We start from the raw sequence: 19313 nt of genomic DNA, 5'->3' as shown, positions 1-19313 counted from the left end.
CATGGGCGTTCGCCGCACGGACCGGTCCACCGAACGCGTTGGCGAGCGATCCGTTCAACGAAAGATTCGAATCCGTTACTCGGTGAACGAACAGGTTACTCGAACCGTCGGTGTTCGTTCGTGTAATCTCTGTCACGAACCGCACGAACGGGAATCATATCACGGATAGGCGGAGAGAAGCGGCCAATCCGCTGGAACGCGCAACGCGTGCGGTCGCCGCGTAATTTCTCGCTTCGATAGGATCGATTTCCATTCTTACGGCCGGCGATCACCGTAACTAGGAATTTTCGACGCGTCGAAACGCGCCGACACGAGGACGTGATTCGTAGCTCGTGTTTCACGCGAATCGTTTCTCGAGGTCGTCGTCGGTCACGTCGTCGATCATCTCGCGAACGATACGCGATAAGAGCGAAAAGCCTCGCGCGTCCTTGAGCGGAAACCTTTTTGACGAATGGCCGGTGCGAGCGATTCCCGGAACCGTAATTTCGCCTCGAGTCAATTAGCCGCGGTTTTATCGAAGCAAATCGTTACCGCGGTTCCATTTTTCACGAAATCGTTATGAATGGAACCACATCGCGAGCAGTTAACAACCAGGCGGCTGAAACCGTGAATACCGAATTCGTAATACCGAAAGAATCGACTAACCGCGAATATCTACGAAAACGATTCTTTGCATCAAAATCGCTGTCTTGAAGAAACGATCGGGTAAAGTATCAATCGTCATTCTTGGGATGGAATCGATTTTCAATGTGTATACTCTTAGGATCGAGTGAACATCGTCATTAAAGAACGTTATTTCAAAACGATAGACGATATAAATAATCCATCGAAAATAAATTCGTAATTGAAGATTCCGGTGTAAGAACACGGAGACATTCTTTTTGGAGTGAAGATAAATCAAGACGAATCTCGTTCATCTTGTAACGATACATCGCTTAAGAAATAAACAAAGAAAAATACTTCTCAATACGCTCAATACAATTATAAATATTTTTTCAATTTCTACGCGCACCGTTTCAATCCCTCCAGAAATTAATTTCAAATTCACCTTGAAATTCAATTTGAAATCGAACGCGCAGATTCCCGTGGAACCTCTTCGAACAAGTATATTCAATTCAACGAGAGTATTACGCTTTTGTTCGCGTTGAACGCGCGCAACGTAATCGTTGATCTCCGTACAGTCCGGTAGACGTTGCTCCAGCCACGCGCGATATTTTCGTGGTTCTTTTCTTCGCTGAGCAACGACGATCGGAAACCGAAAGTGATACGAACGGGCTACAGAATTTTTTCCGTGTCTACGGGCCTTGAAGAGAACGTGTTTTCGTCTCCGCAGTTTCAATGGACCGTGACGCGCGCGTCCTACTTTACACTAGACGAAAAGCGCGACTGGAACAACTCGTTGGCGTTGAAAGTCAAAGTCACTCGAACGAACGAACGAACGAACGATGGATACGCGAGCCGCGCGTGTCTATCGCGCAACGATCGATTTCTTCGTTTGTTATCGATTACCAGCGATCGACGACTGCAATATTTTCGGTGACTAATTTTTATCCGGGATTATATTCCGAGTTCCCCGACCGTGGATTTCGTTGCTCAGCTACGACTACGCGTCATCGATTTCGAGTAATCGAGAAATCGATCCGTTGGCCGATAAATCGGAAACGTGTTGCGAAATCGTTGCGTGTTTTCAGCAACGTCACCGGCTCGAGTCTCGTGATCACGTACGGGCTATTTTCCGGGGTTTTCGCGGCTGTTTCGCGCGTGCGCTTCGATTACGAAAGTAGAAGATCCAAGTAAATTTTGGAAACTTGGAGAAACTTCGTTGGTCGTTCTCGAGTTGAAAATGGTGGCAATTGTGCGTACTAAATGTAGAATCTACCGTAGAAGTTCTTCTCGTTGAGTTTCTCGTTTCTTTCCGAAGCCGGTCAACTGTGTCAACTCTCGTTCGAACTTTGTTTTTCTTCCGCGGAATGATCGAACGGTCTTATCGCTTCTTAAAAAGTCGGTTTAAGCTTCTTCGTTGGATTCGCAATGCGTGTACAATGCGTACGATAGATCCGTAGGGTATCTCGCGAAACGAACCAAAGGTGTCGCAAATTGTTTGGCACGGAGAGAAGTAAACGTTGCACGGTGTAAATAATTTTTTCACCAGCTCGTCGTATCAATCTACGTTCGCCAAGACATTTTTCCGATTTATTCCCGCGTTATTTCAGATTTATCTTGGCGCAGATATTTTCCTCTTCTTTTTCAACGTAACGTCGTTAAAAAGGTTTGGTAACCTGCGAGTCGGAATACTAGCCAACCATTGACATTCTTTCCACGAGGAAAACGGATTCCGCGTGGAAGGAACATCAGTTAACGCGGAGGGAATGAATTCTTACAAGTGGATATTACAATAAGAAAAATAACGCGAAAATCAACGGGGAAAGGTTTCCAAATTGGCGATCGACTACGCAATATTTCCAAGTCCTTTTACACTAACGCGATCCTCGTCTCTCGACTCGGAACAGCTGTCGGTCTCCACCGTATCTGTATTTACACTCGTCTTGTTTCGCCACTTAAAGTCCGGATTATTACATTTTTCTAACAATCTTACATCGATTAATCGCCCTCTTGTTATATCTATCGATTTATCTCTGTCGCGATTGCGCCACTTCTTTCGACTTATCTACTTCCCCCCTTGTTCGCCTTGGTTTCGTCAAGATTTTATTAAAGTATCGTAAAAAAAAAAGTCTCTCTGCTATTGTATTGTTCTCTTTGGCAATTTCGCGTTCCCCTGTCGTTACGATTTCTTCGTCAAAGGAAAGTAAAATTACGGGAAGAGAATACTACGCTCTCCTCTCCTCTCCTCACGGGCAGGTGTCTTACAGGGAAACCCGCATTTCGAAGGGGTCCTTCGCTCTCAGACGCACGGCGGCGAATACCGCGTCGTTGAGTCCACTCGCGGGCGTGTATCGGCGAGGGACCAACGAAGCGGTTCAGCGGCCCTCCGGGAGCCAATCGCGTCTCGCGGCGTCGGGGGCTTGGCTCGCGTGTTCTTCGCGCACGGCTAATCGCGCTCATAAAGCGGCCGCGTGCCTCAGCGGCCAAGTTAGTCGCAGGCCAACTCTCGTCGTGTACACGTGTATCGTGCACACGTCCACGCTTACACGCATCTCCGCTCGTACGCCAAATATTTTCTACGCCGTTTTTCGGCCCGATCCACGGGTCCGAGACCCGACCTCCCGTTTCCATCCATCCATCCATCCGTCCGTCCGTCCGTTCCTCGTACCGATACATCCGTTCCCAGTTCGAGCTGTCATTCGCCGTCCAAGGAGCGCGGAGGACGCGACCGATCGGGCTGAGCGTTGCACTCGATCCGATCGCGAGATCACGACGTCGCGCATCCGACCGGAGGGACCTTGAAAAGGCATCGATCGCTTCGATATCAGGTGCGTCGACACTGCTCCGCGAAGGATCGTCGTCGCGATCGTCGAGCGACAACCAGACCTGTGGAACGTTTTTTTCGAGGCACTCGAGAGGCGCCGTAGGAGGTTCTCGCGGATTGTAACCGTGGACTCCCGGCGCCGGGCTTCAGGTTGGGAAAGAGAGTAGAATCGTAAGTAGAGAACCACACGAACGTCCATTGACGAGGATTTCGCCGGTCAGCTGATCGTGCACTGGGCTTGTACATACGCGATCGTGTTCGCCTCTCTCTCGATTTTTCGCCAACTTTATCTCGGCCGGGTATTCGTTTACAATGTTATCTCCACACCGATTGGTTTAAATTTTATGCAGACACGATACACGGCTACGATAAAGCGACGGAAGCTTTTCGTACCGGTTTTAATTTCGACATTTTGTATTTTATAAGCATCGAAGTATTAGAGTCGTTTCGAAGTTTCTCGACGAGTAATTCGACTAAGAAAGAAATAAAATAAAATAATAAACACGCCTCGCGCACTCCGGCGCGCAAAAGTGTTTTATCATTTGTTACGCGTAGGTTTGTCCAAAGACTAAAAGTTTATTTTTTTTTCTGGAGGTGATAATGCACGTAATTTTACCGGTTTCGTGGCAGCAAATAAAAAGAAAGAGACTCGAACCGATCCTCCAAAGCGAAGATTGTGTACTTTCGTTACGTAAAAATTAATTTTCATCGGATTCGACGTACGATCGATTACTTTCGGGGTGGGTGTACCGTGTGACGTCAATATTTCATTTATTACGATGCGATTTTTCAGCGGTGGACAGCGTAGTCTCGATGGAAACCTTTCGGTCGAATTGGTCGCGATAAAAGTATCGAGTGAAAAGTATAAATTGGGGGGGAAAAAACCTGGAACGGTGTCCAGTGAAAGTTTCGTTAATTCGGCCCGGTAGCCGACGGTTGACGCGTATGCGACTGATCGTTAAATTAAAATAAAACTTCAACAACGTCCGATAAAGGAATTCTTCGAACCTACGTTGTACTTCGAAACGTTCGTCATCGAAGGGATTTGGAACCGATTAGATTTTCAATCCGCACTCATTGTTGCAATCGACTCGAAAGCTCCGCGAACGAAGCTTTGTAAATATTCGTACAACGAAATGAAAAATCATTTTCACTTGAAAATGGGTGTTTTCAATTTCGTTCTAGTTTCATCAGAGAAGGTAGTATCGTTGAAAAACTATCCACGTTGTTCATTTTTTTTCTTATATATTCGAAAAATCGTTTCGTTCAAAAAAAAAAAAATTAAAAAAATCATTTTCACTTGAAAACAGGTGTCTTCAATTTCGTTCTCCTAGTTTCGTTAAAAAAGGTAGTATCGTTGAAAAACTGTCCACGTTGTTCGTTTTTTTTTTATATATTCGAAAAATCGTTTCGTTCCAAAAAAAATAAAAAATAAAAAAAAATCATTTTCACTTGAAAACAGGTGTCTTCAATTTCGTTCTAGTTTCGTCAGAGAAGGTAGTATCGTTGAAAAACTATCCACGTTGTTCGTTTTTTTTTCTTACGTATTCGAAAAATAGTTTCGTTCAAAAAAAAATAAAAAAAAATCATTTTCACTTGAAAATAGGTGTCTTCAATTTCATTCTCCTAGTTTCGTCAGAGAAGGTAGTATCGTTGAAAAACTATCCACGTTGTTCATTTTTTTTCTTATATATTCGAAAAATCGTTTCGTTCCAAAAAAAATAAAAAAAAATAAATAAAAAATCATACGAATTTATTTGCAACGCAGATGTTCCCAGTTCGTGGCACTCTGTCCATTTAACCCACTTTTCTCCCTTCGCATCGTACGAAAATTGAGACGTTCGTACGTAATGGGACAAAATTAGGCACAAAGCAATCTTTTAAAATAATCACCAGTTCGAATAGTTGAGTGGCTCCTCGTGCCACGCATTAACCGAAAATAAATCGTACAATTACACCACCTTTGGATGCTGAGACGCGACTTCGAATATCAGGAAATAATACGGTCCACTGTTCATGAAGCAACCGAACGCTACACGGGTTTCCTTTACAAATTCCAATTGGCGCTAACGAGTCGCGCACACTTAATAAAAAAAAATTGATCAGGAGATGAAATTAGACACGGTTCAATCCCTTAATCTACCCTTCGTCCACGTAAATGGTCCCGCTGGTATCGCTATAAACATTCGACAGAGAGTACTTCCTCTAAAGTAACTCGCAACTGGTGTTTCTCACTTGTATAGGATTCTTCTTTGGACGAGAAGAATTATATTCGAATTCGTACGAGGTGGAAACTTCTCACGAGCAATTTGGAAAATATCCACTGTTCGTGAAACAACTGAACGCTATACTGGTTTCTTTTACAAATTCCAATTGGCGCTAACAGGTTGCGTATACTTAATAAAAAAAAAATTGATCAGGGGAGAAAATTAGACACGGTTCAATACCTTAATCTATTCCTCTGTAATTCCGCTGTAAACATTCGACAGAGAGTACTTCCCTCTAAAGTAACTCGCAAGTAGTTCTCACTTCTATAAGATTCTTCTCTGGACGAGAAGAATTATATTCGAATTCGTACGAGGTGGAAACCGCTCACGAGCAATTTGGAAAATTCTGTCGGAAACGCTCTAGCATCCCAGAGTATACTCCCACGAGGAAACGTAAATACCATGCTCGATGATACGGCGTAACGTACAAGTCCGCGCAGAGGTGACATAAGTCGAGTGGACGATGACTCGGCGCCTGAAAGAGTAAAATCGGGCGTACGTGAGACCGTGCGTCGGAGTGTTAACAAAGTAAATTACAGGATACGGGATAATGGGTCACCGTTACGACACACGAACGATCAGCTGGAGGGCGTTGCATCAGAACGTTTTTGGACCGCGGTCACCTCCTTTCCACGGAATCGGGAATCCTCGTTATTGACGAGTTTCGATCTCGTTTCGATCTCGTTTCGATCTCCTTTCGATCTCGTTTCGATCTCGTTTCAATCTCGTTTCAATCTCGTTTCGATCTCGTTTCGATCTCGTTTCGATCTCGTTTTCATCTCGTTTCGATCTCCTTTCGATCTCCTTTCGATGTAGTTTCGATCTCCTTTCGATCTCCTTTCGATCTTGTTTTCATCTCGTTTCGATCTCGTTTCGATCTCGTTTCAATCTCGTTTCGATCTCGTTTCAATCTCGTTTCGAACTTCTATCCGTACCACGAACACCCAAATCGCGCGTTTCTCGAAAGTTTGGATTTAAAGTCCAAACTCCAAGAGTAGTCCTGTTCTCGTGTCCTCTCGAACGCTTCGTGCATCAACGCGACCACCTTTCATTCGCCCGGTGACGGTGCGGTTCACCGAGCGATCGGAACTACCCTTGTGCAATTTTAAAGGCCAACGTGTCGACATTTTCTCGCGTCGAAAACACGTACCTACGTACGTACGTCTCTCGAGTAAAATCGTGCCTAGCGAGTGGAACACCGAAGTATTATTAAACAAGAGACAATTCGGAGCGCAGGTGTTTCGTATAGATTCTACGTTCGAATAAATTCTCTGTATCCGAGATGTGAGAAAATGTTGCATTTGTCGCGTATATCGAGAAGAATACACAGAGAGGCTCTTGGAAATTTCACAAACTCGTTTAAACGATTCTACGAATACGAGCAGGGTCCGTGCGTGGAACGCCCATAGGCGTTGCTCTAGCACGCTCGATAAACGCGAGTATGACTATTCCGCACGTGGGGAGGTGTTTGTTATAGAAGTCGTCGAAAGGGCTGGTAAATTTGTCACGAAATTGAAAAGTAACTCGGAAATAATTATTTCATGGATGTTAAACTTGATTAACGAGTGGTTACTCGACAAGAGAGACGTCTATACAAAGTTCTGTAACGGTTGGAGTACAAATGAGAGATGTTTGTTCAAAGACGACAAGGGACTCGATATTGCGGATAATTCGCGTGTACGAGAAATGATGATCGGTATGAGAGATTTCTCGCGCGAGTATCACCGATGAAGGTTAATAATACGCGCACGTGTCGTCCGCGTGGCTCGCGACACGAGCCGAAATCCAAACCGTTCCCGAGCAGTGTCGAGAGAACGTTCACGGATTACCTTTTATCGTGAATAATACGATCTCTTCGGCGCGATTGTTCCATCGATTTCCTCGGATTCTCTGGTTGGAAGATTAGAGGCTATTTGCACCGGTACGTGATCGGTATCGAGCGATGCGAAACCCCACATCGTGGTGGTTCGCACCTGTTTCAATCCGCGCGTCATCTCTGTTGTGACAGTTAGCGGCAGTGTCGCTTAGTGACACGTTCGAGCGACAAAAAGTTGTTATTAACAACCGGGAATAGACTTCCTCTCGGTATGGTAATTAATTGCACGGGTATCGCGCGAGAGAGGATAAAAAGCGTGGCGCACGCGCGGGAAATAGATTCGGTATAACGGAGTGCAGAGTGCGAGTCGATTTTCGAACGATCGCGACGAGACGAGTCGAAGAGGTGGCAGAGAGCTTCCGATACTACGGAATATTCGTGTTTCTCTCTTTTTTTTTTTTTCTTTTTTTTTTCCGATCGACGCGATCGACAATGTTCCAACGACCGGCTCGTGCACGTACGTCGACGTTTTCATAAATAGATGCAAACGACTCGCAATGCAACGTACGATCTTATTAGCCTCGCGTTCTATTATACACGAATACGCGTTTTTACTCGAACGTTCGTTGGGAATAGTTTATTTATCGCCGCGAACACCGCGCACGGTTTATACAGCGTACAATTTACATTTACAACGCGTTATCAGCGATCCGATTACGGTGTTTAATCAACACCGAACACAATGGAGATATACAGTGTATAATATTTACCGATTGTGTTTACAGTAGTCAAATTGTTATGCAACGCTTTCTCAAGAAACAATGGATGATTTTTGATCCTTTAATATCCGGCACGCAGTAAATCATGATAAACTCGGTAATATCCCGAAAAAAACGAAATAAATCGAGATAGACGTCCAATCGAGCGAACGAACGATCGTCGCGGTTCTCGGTGTATCTCGTTCCAATAATAATGTAACTAATCGTTGGTTGATGCGATGCAAAATTCCGATCGGTAGTAAAGTAACCTTGCTCGTATAATATTCCACTCGTTGTATTCACTCCAGACGGATGCATTCTCTACGATTTCTCATTGTACACTCCGAAAGCAAGATAGAACAATTCCTAATAATAATAATAGTATCGTTAGTCTTTACAAAGTACGGTGCAAAATTTGGACCAGTAGTAAAGTAACATTGTCCAATTAATATTGCATTCGTTGTATTCACTCCAGACAGATGCATTGTCTACAATTTTTCATTCTGCACTCCAAAAGCAAAATAGAACTCCTAATAATAATAATATCGTTAGTCTTTACCAAGTACGGTATAAAATTAGGACCACTAGTAAAGTAACTTTGTCCAATTAATATTGCATTCGTTGAATTCTCTCCACACAGATGCATTTTCTACGATTTCTCATTCTGCACTCCAAAAGCAAAATAGAACAACTCCTAATAATAATAATAATAATAATAATAATAATAATAATAATAATAATAATAATATCGTTAGTCATTACCAAGTACGGTATAAAATTTGGAACACTAGTAAAGTAACTTTGTCCAATTAATATTGCATTCGTTGAATTCTCTCCACACAGATGCATTTTCTACGATTTCTCATTCTGCACTCCAAAAGCTAAATAGAATTCCTAATAATAATAATAATAATAATAATAATAATAATAATAATAATATCGGTAGTTATTACCAATACTAACAAGATTTGGACCACTAGTAAAGTAACTTTGTCCAATTAATATTGCATTCGTTTAATTCACTCCAGATAGATGCATTCTCTACGATTTCTCATTGTACACTCCGAAAACGAAATAGAACAACTCTCAATAATAATAATAGCAATAATAATAATAGCAATAATAATAATAATAATAATAATAATAATAATAATAATAATAATAATAATAATATTGTTAGTCTTTACCAAGTACGGTGCAAAATTAGGACCACAAATGAAGTAACCTTGCCCAAATAATATTGCACACGTTGCATTCGCTCCCCACGGATGCATTCTCAACGATTTCTCGTCGTACACACCGAAAAACGAAATAGGTCAACTATGTAGCATCAGAGAGATTACTTGGCTCGCCTATAGAACGAAATTAATTCACGATGGACCGGCGAGTGCGATAAATCACCGATGAATCGTATCCCCGGCGATCAACACTCGGTATTTCCCAACGAGGCACGCGCGTTCATCGCACGCGGAAATTCACCTGATCGCTTTAATGCACCGTGTGAGGGAGAATAATAATCGCGCTTGGTAAATCGTCGATCGATCTTCCGGCGACGTGCGCGTTCACGGTCGTGGCCGGTGTTGTAATTCACGTATTCGATGGTAACGATCATGGTGGCGGATGGCGATGGTCGGTGGTCGTGGTGGTAGTGGTCGGTGGTCGAGTTCTCGCGATTCGGCGAACGCTTCTTTTCTTCCGTCGCGATTACGAGCTCGCTCGCGAGCTTCGAGGGGGGATTTCTATCTTTAAACGACCATTGCGTCAAAACCTCGGGCTCCCATTGAGAGCCGCGAATAGAACGTCTTTTTCAGTTCGTCCCATTTCGTTCCACACCCTCCCTGCCCCGTTCAGACGGATCTCGACAAGTACGAATTGGCAGTAACCGTTTGGGCCCGCCGATGCTTTTTCGTCATATTTCAGAGAATTTAAATTCGTCTCGCGGTACGATCTTATCGGTCTCGAGTCTCCATTCGATGACAATCGGTGCCCGATTTACGATCGTGTGTATTTAGTGTAATTATTTCTGGTTGGCGGTGGAGCCAATAGGATGAGAGATACGTTTTCGTGTGCGAAGTAGAGAGAAATATCTGGTGTGGAGTATGTGGAGCCTTATTTGATGTTTAAAGAAACTGGAAAATTGAATCGTATTGCGATTAAATATTTGGTTGGTACTTTATGTAAATTTTGTAGATAATAGTTTCTAATGGAGTTGGTCGTGATGTGTTTAAATATAATAGTCTATAGTTACGATTCTCAGAGTGCGGTAGCACGAGGTGATACGTTTATTTCTGCATAAAAGAATAATTCGAGGGCTTTCGTGCCAACAGTCCGTGAACCTGAATAAACGACGGATGGGTTCGAAGCTTTTGTCGCGTTTCGATCCTCGTTTTCTCGTCGAGAGGAGCGAAGATTGCCACGGGTACTCGGTTTTTTTTTTTCTCTCGTTTACAGTGGACTCGGTGTGTTTCTTCGCGCAAAGTGGAAGAATTGTTTCGAGGAAATGGAACACCTCCTGAACGCGAAGTCGGTGCTTTATCTAGCATTCGAAAGGCTCTAAAAGTGCATCGTAAAAGTCGCGATAAAAGATTCGGTCGCTATCTCGCGCAGGAAAATCACAAATGTTGCAATCCACAACGTGTAGAACGTACAAAAGTAATACATTGTATTCTACGTAAAAACGAAACTCGTAAGCTTTCGAGCTTCGCCGTGAACCCGAACGATATGTCTCCCTATGCAAATTGGATAGAAAAAGAGTTCCAAGGTGAGAGCGATCGCACGCGATCAACTCGCGTGTGCAAGCATCTCTTAGCATTCTATCGGAGAAAATGGAGGTCCTTTTAAATCTACAATCGTCCTTCTCTTAGTTGCGATAAAAAATTCGAGGACTTTGTGGAAATTGTACATTATTTCTACGTACAAAAAAATTCGAGAGCTTTCCACAAAATTGTACATTATTTGTACGTAAACAACATTGGAAAGCTTTGTAGGAAATTGTACATTATTTCTACGTAGAAAACATTAGAAAGTTTTGTACAAAATTGTACATTATTTCTACGTAAAAAAACATTAGAATGCTTTATACAAAATTGTACATTATTTCTATATACAAAAATATTAGAAAGCTTTCTACAAAATTGTACATTATTTCTATGTAAAAAACATTAGAAATCTTTCTACAAAATTGTACATTATTTCTACGTAAAAATCAGAAACCTTTGCACAAAATCGTACATTATTTCTACTTAAAAAAAATTCGAGAGCTTTCTACAAAAATGTACATTATTTCTACTTAAAAAAAATTCGAGAGCTTTCTACAAAAATGTACATTATTTCTACTTAAAAAAAATTCGAGAGCTTTCTACAAAAATGTACATTATTTCTACTTAAAAAAAATTCGAGAGCTTTCTACAAAAATGTACATTATTTCTACTTAAAAAAAATTCGAAAGCTTTGTATAAAATTGTACAAAATTTCTACTCGAGAAAATTCGAAAGCTTCGTACAAAATTGTACAAAATTTCTACTCGAGAAAATTCGAAAGCTTCGTACAAAATTGTACAAAATTTCTACTCGAAAAAATTCGAAAGCTTCCGAGCCTCTCCATCATTTTTCCAGCGAATGGTCCACGAACCAGAACAAAACGCGGAAAACGTTTGATGCGTTTGTCCGTTTGTCCGTGGTGCTCGATCGTAGCGTAGATTGCCATGCATTCGATTTCTGTCGATTCGGCTACGTCGATAGCCCACGCGACATCGATCCGCTCGAGTTTCGTCGGTTTGGGAAGCGGGTTGCGCAACCGCGTGAATTAAATCGGCAATCCGTGTTCGATACGGGCGCGTTAACGACGAGCGAGCGATTGTCACGCGAGCAGCGTGTTTGTTGCTCTTTATTTTCGGTCCATCCCCGGCTGTCTGCGCGGGCAGACCGGTGCCTCGACACCGCGCCAAGTGAAAGAAAGAAATTGTTGGCTCGTTAGTCGATCGAGCGCGGGCCGTTTGCACGCGCGTCGTTGTTTGTCATCGGGTCGCGAACGATAAAAAAGAATTCGAACCGAACGACGAAACTCTCGACGTAAGTCCGTGCCCCGTGACCCACGAACCACTTTCCTTCTCACCGTGATGGGTACACGAGAACCTTGGAAGTTAACCGATCGGTGAAATTTGTCTGTTGCAGGGAAGATGCGGCCTTGCACAAGGAGCTGAAACCGCCTCGCAAGCTGCGAAGAACGGCAGGTCCGCCGACTGAAACGATCACCAAAAAGTAAGGAAAAATCCTCGAATAATCGTCTCGCGTCTCCGTCCTTTCCACGTTGCTAGCGAAACAAAAATATATAAAAAAAAAAGTAAAAAAAAAAAAAAAATAATAAAAGTAAAAACATAAAATCGCACAGAAACAGAAATATATATATATATATACATACGTATATATATATTGACACATACGAAAAAAAAAAATCAGGCAGGCGAGAGATTGAATAGAAAGTGAGAGAGTTTTTAGCGCGGGAGAGGGGGAGAGAGAGAGGGCGAACGAGAAGGACACGAAAGGAGAGAAACGATCGATAATCGTAGATCAAGAAAGGTGAACAGGAAAAACCGAAAGGAGGAAGACAGATAAATAGATAGAGAAAGAAAGAAAAGAAAAGAAACCGAATCTTTCGGAGAAATAAGAGCTGCAAAAAGATACACGCCGTGCCGTCGGGTTTTCGTTCGAGACACGAGAGTATTTCGTACGAGTAAATAAAAAAAGTAAAGCGAAACTCTCGGTTGAGCGCGGTTCCATCCGGAAGGGAAACGAAAAGAAAAGAATAAAATAAAATAAAATAAAATAAGATAAAATTGATAAATATAAGGCAGAGAGGGCCAGTATTCGGAGCGCGTTACGCGCGCGCGCGTTCCTCGATTCGAGTATATAAGAGAACCGGAGATAAAATCGCAAAACGGGCGATCGTGTCGAGCGGAGATCGCTAATTACGAGAAAATGGCCCCGAGCTCCACGGCCTCTGTTTCGATGAATTGCCTGCTGAATGCTGCGTCGTTCCTCGCGTTCCTCGTCGTTCTTCAAAGTTGCGCTAGTGCGGACAAGGCGGCTGTGTTCGCGAAACCGCCTCCGTGCCCGAGGTAAGTACCAAAATACTGATCAAAGTACGTCCCCGAGTCGCTGAAGCCGAAAGCAGCGAATTTAGTATGCGTTTTATCGACGTACGTGTACAATACGTGCACGCGTGTTCGCGTATCGTTTTCGTTTCTTATATATTTATTTACCATTTTATTTACTCTTTTTTTTTTTCTTTTTTTCTTCTTCAAACCTGGCCCGATCGCACGAACAATAACGTCCCGGCTTGCGCGATTTCCTCCTTCCTCATTTCTGTCCTCGTTCTACGTCCACTTCCTCTCCGTGAACGAAACGGAGTCGAAGTCGATCGGTTCTCGACTCTGTGTCGCGATCGGAATCACAGTTACGGGGACTCCTCGTTAAAAGTTCAAACTTTCACCCCGATAAAGGAACCACCCCTGTTATCCACGTTTCTTCAACGAGAGCGATTCGATGATCGTGAGATACGTTCTAACGAAATTTTTGTATATATTTTTCACGTTGTATCGTCACGGGTACTTTACCGTTAGATCGGCGAGATTTTTGCGATTAAAACGAGTACCGACACGACCATATTCGGATCACGTTTAATCCTGTATTTTTTTTCGAATCCATTTTTCGAAAAACTTGCGCGCGATCAAAAATGATCGGAACAGGGTCGTGTTTGTACTCGTTTTCATCGGGAGAACATCGCCGATCGATTGACGGTAGTCTCGCGAAGATACGTTAAAAATTTCACGAGATAAATATCTCGCGGGCGGGACGCGACCTTGGGAGTTTTAACGAGGAGTTTCCGCGGTTAGAAACGAATCTTTGGATGTACGCGCGAGGTTAACGAAGCATCACCGAACCCGCGTAGCGATAGGCGGCAACGTGTTGCGCAATCGGATGACTCGCGGAACGCAACAATTAAATTGTAAAATTGTGCGGTCGCTTTGATCCTACGTGCTTAAGCATAGGTGCCCGCGACGAACACTGAATCGACGCAGTCGTTCGTCCAAGTGTACCTCCAAGTTTTGCGCAATACTCTCGGTAATGAAACTCTCGGTGCGTTCAATTTTTTACCGAGTAACACACCCGAATGTACGAACAATACTGTCACAGTTTCCCGAATTCAAGTTGAACAACGCATTCCGAATACCTCGTACGCTATTGTTTTTGTACGTACGATTACCTCTTGTTCTTAAAGTCGCTCGATCGAGTACTCCGGACAACTATGAAATTTTAAATTCGATAAATTCTTTAAATCGATCAATTCATCGGTAACAATCGTATCTTTTTAATTTCGCTTTTAATTAGTCGATACGAGGAAAGAACGAAATAATTATCGAGCGGTCTGTAGATAATTTTAACCGAAAATTACGATTATCGTGTCTCTCTCGCGGTGCATCTGATAAATACGATCGACACGTTCGTTAGATCGGTGTAAATCAAACGTGTTTTATACAAACGTGTGTTCAACCACGATCATTATCGGGATTAATATCGTATCGTCTGTTGTGCATCGCGGTACTCGAACAGGGTTTGTCTATGATGCCTGGTCGTTTTATTTTTCCGTTTTAATTGGTTCACTGAACTGTTCCACCGGTGCAAGATTTACAGCAATGGCTCACCGGAGCCGCAAAGGCAGCTGGTGAAACAAATACACGAGTGATGATAACATCAGAAATCATGCGTCGTAAATACTGTGGTAACGTTCCGTTGCAACAACAAATGGGATTACGTTCGCGAGCAGAAAAGGCAATTTGAGCAATATCTTTGGACTCTGAGCGAAATGAAAAGTAGTGCAGTAACGCGGTGTTAGATAAACGAGGTCTTTTATAAATACATTCGGTGTTTAATCGAAACTTAATGTCGGATGCAAATAGACTTCCAATGTGTGCTACGTTTATGGTCGGTAATAACGTACTGGAAAAATTGATTGTGCACCTATCTACGTAAACACTCGATATATAACGAAAGGTTTCCAAACCTTTTTAATCGAATATTTCACACAGGGAAGATACGTAACAATTATTATTGTCATAGGACACTCGATATTAATAGATTTCTGAATTTATATAGCGAAATATTCACGCAAGACAGATAGAATTATATATTTTATTTCATACAATCGTACAGTCGATTAACATTTCGATTGCGTTTTCGTACGCCCATTCGGATAATCGTGAGAGTATTATTCGTATATCCGTGTACTCGGTTGTCTAGACTGCAGATTATTCTACTCACGGTACTCGAAACGTTCGAGTACTCGTCTCGAGTACTTTGGTCTTTCGAATACGGTTAATAGCTGCACGAAATGCCACGTGGCTCGCTGAGCTGCGAACAGCTGATCGGGTCGAGTCATCGGTTGTCACGATATCACGCGTGTCACGGGACGCGAGAGGCTCGCGTGACGCCCACCGTCGCGTCTCGTAGCGTCATCGTCATTAAAAATAGTTGGCGATTCCTTCGGACGCGACCATTGGATCGATCACCACGGTCTCGACGAAATTCTCTCCGCGATCGAAAATAGATCGCCGATCGTCGGCCAATTCTTTCGCCGACCGTTTTTTTCCGCGAGCACGAGCCCTCCGCTGATTCATCCGCGATCATTTCACCGAGGGTAGTCTTCGATACCAGACGAATCGATCGTTTCGCGAAACAATCCCGCAAGAAGGAAAGAATTATTACGTAAAGTTACAACAAAGTCTCAGAACCTCCCGCGAAATAGTTTCCAAGTTCGATTGGATCGATAACGATGATTTTTTACGATCGAGCGATCTCACGTTCGAGAGAATTCTGTGCAGATAGATCACGTATCTTCGTGCAAATTGACTGTTTAAATTCTTGCACACGCGCCAGTGGCTATTTAATAGTGTCTTTAATGTTTTTTTGAATTTTGCAAGTAAAGAAAATTAAAAGACTCGTAAATCGAGAAACGGAGGAATCTCTACCGGGAAGCTGGACAGAATGCGCCTCGATGCGATCGTTGGAATTTTTTTTTAAAGTTGTTTCACAATCGTCGTGGTTTCCATCGCGTAAATGCTTCGTGACTGTCGCAAAAGCGCAAAGACGAATTTCAGTCGCATTGTAAACAGCACTCGGAAGCATTCTTTGTGTCTACCGAGAGTACGTGACCGGTAGCCATGCGTAACCGAGAAAACACGATTTCCGTAATAGATCCGTCAACGTGTTGTCACGTCGAGCAGTACTCGTTACATACTTGAATGTCTGGGTTTAGGTCACGAGCGCACCAGTCTCGCGAGTAAACCGAGAAAGTGAACCGTTCTTTGATTCTTTTTTTTTTTTTAAGAGAATGTTTCTTTTATTTACGAATGATACTTATGGAAACTTTGAAGGATTTATAAAATTTCATTATCGCGAATGGTGTCATTTATTTCACAAATTAACCCTTTGCACTCGAGGTTTCTTTGCTACCAGAGACCAACGCCTCGAGAAAATTCTTCAAGTCGTAAAATTCATCTGGAATGGAATATTTTTATATACTTATATTTACTTATTTTATATACATGCGTTTACACTCTACAAGAAGGTAATGTTTAAATTCCAATTTGAATTCCAAACCACGAAGTTTTCCCGGCTTGAAAATAGTACACTGAATTAGATGGCGACCGAGAATCTCTCGAGTCCAAAGGGTTAATCGCTTTCTAGATTTGAAATAATTTCGGTACAGTATCGACGAATGTTCACTAGCTGAACTCGATATTATTGCACGAAAAACGTCGCGATCGGGAGCTCACATTGTATATTTCCGGAAACTCCAGTGCAAAAAACGAAACATCGATTTTTTTTTTCTTAAATTCCCGTTGAACGTAGCAGTCATCTCGTGTAGAATCTCGAGGTCGTGCCTTGGTGTTTTTCGAAACAAGCGTACCGCGATTAATTAATTACGTGCGTGACGTAAACTGCTCCGCGATTGCTTATTCGTGGCACGTGACCGCGAAAAATTTCGACGCGGCTTAGATATAACCCGTTACGAGTTATCGCGACACGACTGGACAATTAAACATCGATTGACCATGGTTTCCGTTATATCACGTTCGAGTTACGAAGATCGTTCGTCGAGTTCCGCGGAGATTTCGAGATCGTGATCAAGAGGGGCAAAAATTCGATTTAGATGAGATACGAGTAACGAATCTCTAACACGAAACACAAAATTTCCTTCGAATAACTTTCGAGTGACCAAATTCCGTGAAATTCTCCGCCGAATAAATACATTCTCGTTTTAAACGCGCGTAATCTAAGTTCGAAAGAACATTTACGACAGTGGACAAAGAAACGATTGAAATGAACGTAAAGCGATTCATTGGAGGGTCAGAGTTCCGTTCATTTATAAAACACACGGTTCTATAATTCGCGTTCCAATTTACGCGTTCGACGAGTAACTGATCGAGTGTTTGTCTTTCGTTGTCGAAACTCTGTTTTAAAAAAAAAAAAATTTCTTGAAAAATAAAGAAAAAGTGTCGCTCGTTTCCTGGCATGGGAGAGCAACGAACGTCGCAACGTCGGTGTCCGTTCTCATTTCGCGAATCAAAGTGTCGTTAGGCGGGAAACACGTCTCGGCGCAGATGTCCCGAGATCACGTCGTCGTTCGTTTCAATTCGCGTTTCCTCTTTCTCGAAACGAGTGTTCGACGCGGGACCGAGTGCGCCGCGAGTTCCACGCTGTAACGGATATCTAGATTGCTCGCGACAAATATTAGAACGATTAAGGGGATAGCGTGCTCGACGTAGCGATAAGATTCCTCACGGAGATCCGGAGCCATCCGCCTCGTGTCTCGACGATGCTGCACAAACGTTGCTCTCGATGTCCATCGATCGCGACAACACGCGTTCAAACTTTCGCGCTCGTAGATAGCTTGTTGTTTCCTCGATACGTCGGGAACTCGGTTACCTTGATCCACCGTAGACGAGCAATATAATCGAACGAACGTTTCGAAGCAAAGAAATGATCGTTGCGCGATATTTTGAAAACGATGAGGAAAAATTACTTAAATGCAATCTTCTACCGTATCTTTCAAGTGGTTGATTGTAAGATCACTTTGCTAGAGATACTTTTCTCTAATTTTTAAGAGAGACTATTAGGAATATTTTCCGATTCGTAGTTTTCAGTAGTGATTATTACAGTGATTTTCCTGTTACGCGTTGTCTCGAGTTTGTCGATCGTATTTATAAATATGGTGGAATTATTCTAAAATTATCGCTAATGTAACGTCTTTGTTGTGTAAATTAGAAGAATCTGTACGCGTCTTAGGGAATTGTGGATAGGGGAGACTGTACTTTCGAATCAGTGAAAATTTTGCCGGTTTTTAATAATTATAATTCGAAATTGTAGACTGGAGAGTTCCGTCGTGGAAGAAGCGTTTATCAGTCATTGACGCAAACACTCGTTGCAAACTTGAGCGGAGGAAATTCTGTATTTATAAATTCGAGGAAATGTTGAACGTATCTCTTGGTAACTGAAAGTGAAATTGTTAAATATTTTCTCTCGATGTTCGAGTTATTCGCTAAGATCGTGCAAAGGTCGCATTGATTTCGAAATTAAAGTAAGGAATGTTCCTCGATTATTGCCAGAATTACGGAAATGTGCATCATCGACGTCCAGCTGTAGATACGAGAAAACAGCTACGTCATCGAGAGTCAGCTTTGGACGCAAATCGACGCGGTTGTACTATAGTATACGTCATCGTTCGCGAAAGCGTTGAACAACGCGTCGAAGAGAAACTTTCGTGTGTGTAATCAGCAAAGCTGGGCGAAATGTTATTCGAACGTTGGATGACGAATAAAACCAACGTACAATGATTTATTCGTTTAGACAGTTTTGTTTGTACATTGCGAAATGTTCCGTTCCGTAAGTTCTAAATTTTATTCACCGAGCAACGAAACACACTCGTTCACCACTTTCGACAGTTTTATCTGTATCAAACTTTGTCCGTCTGTGGTAATTATCTTG

At 42.7% G+C, this 19313-nt stretch overlaps 1 protein-coding gene and 1 long non-coding RNA gene across 11 annotated transcripts in view; one reads left to right on the top strand and one right to left on the bottom strand.

The window, feature by feature from the left end:
* Positions 1 to 19313, top strand: part of LOC143151541 (trehalase) — a 52875-nt gene that overhangs the window by 17444 nt on the left and 16118 nt on the right. For 5 of the 10 annotated variants that reach the window (XM_076320811.1, XM_076320810.1, XM_076320820.1 and 2 more), the window contains one exon: positions 12441 to 12527. In XM_076320811.1, the coding sequence (XP_076176926.1) occupies positions 12441 to 12527 (87 nt within the window). The other 5 variants (XM_076320816.1, XM_076320813.1, XM_076320818.1 and 2 more) reach the window with 4 other exon arrangements.
* LOC143151543 (uncharacterized) lies at positions 8126 to 9525 on the bottom strand. The gene is made up of 3 exons (XR_012993366.1): positions 9456 to 9525; positions 9031 to 9162; positions 8126 to 8962 (listed from the first exon to the last, which is right to left on the bottom strand). It is a non-coding gene; the product is annotated as an uncharacterized LOC143151543 (long non-coding RNA).

Source organism: Ptiloglossa arizonensis, chromosome 9, assembly GCF_051014685.1.
Source record: "Ptiloglossa arizonensis isolate GNS036 chromosome 9, iyPtiAriz1_principal, whole genome shotgun sequence".
Classification (NCBI taxonomy): domain Eukaryota; kingdom Metazoa; phylum Arthropoda; class Insecta; order Hymenoptera; family Colletidae; genus Ptiloglossa; species Ptiloglossa arizonensis.
This window is presented reverse-complemented; position numbering and strand designations above follow the sequence as displayed.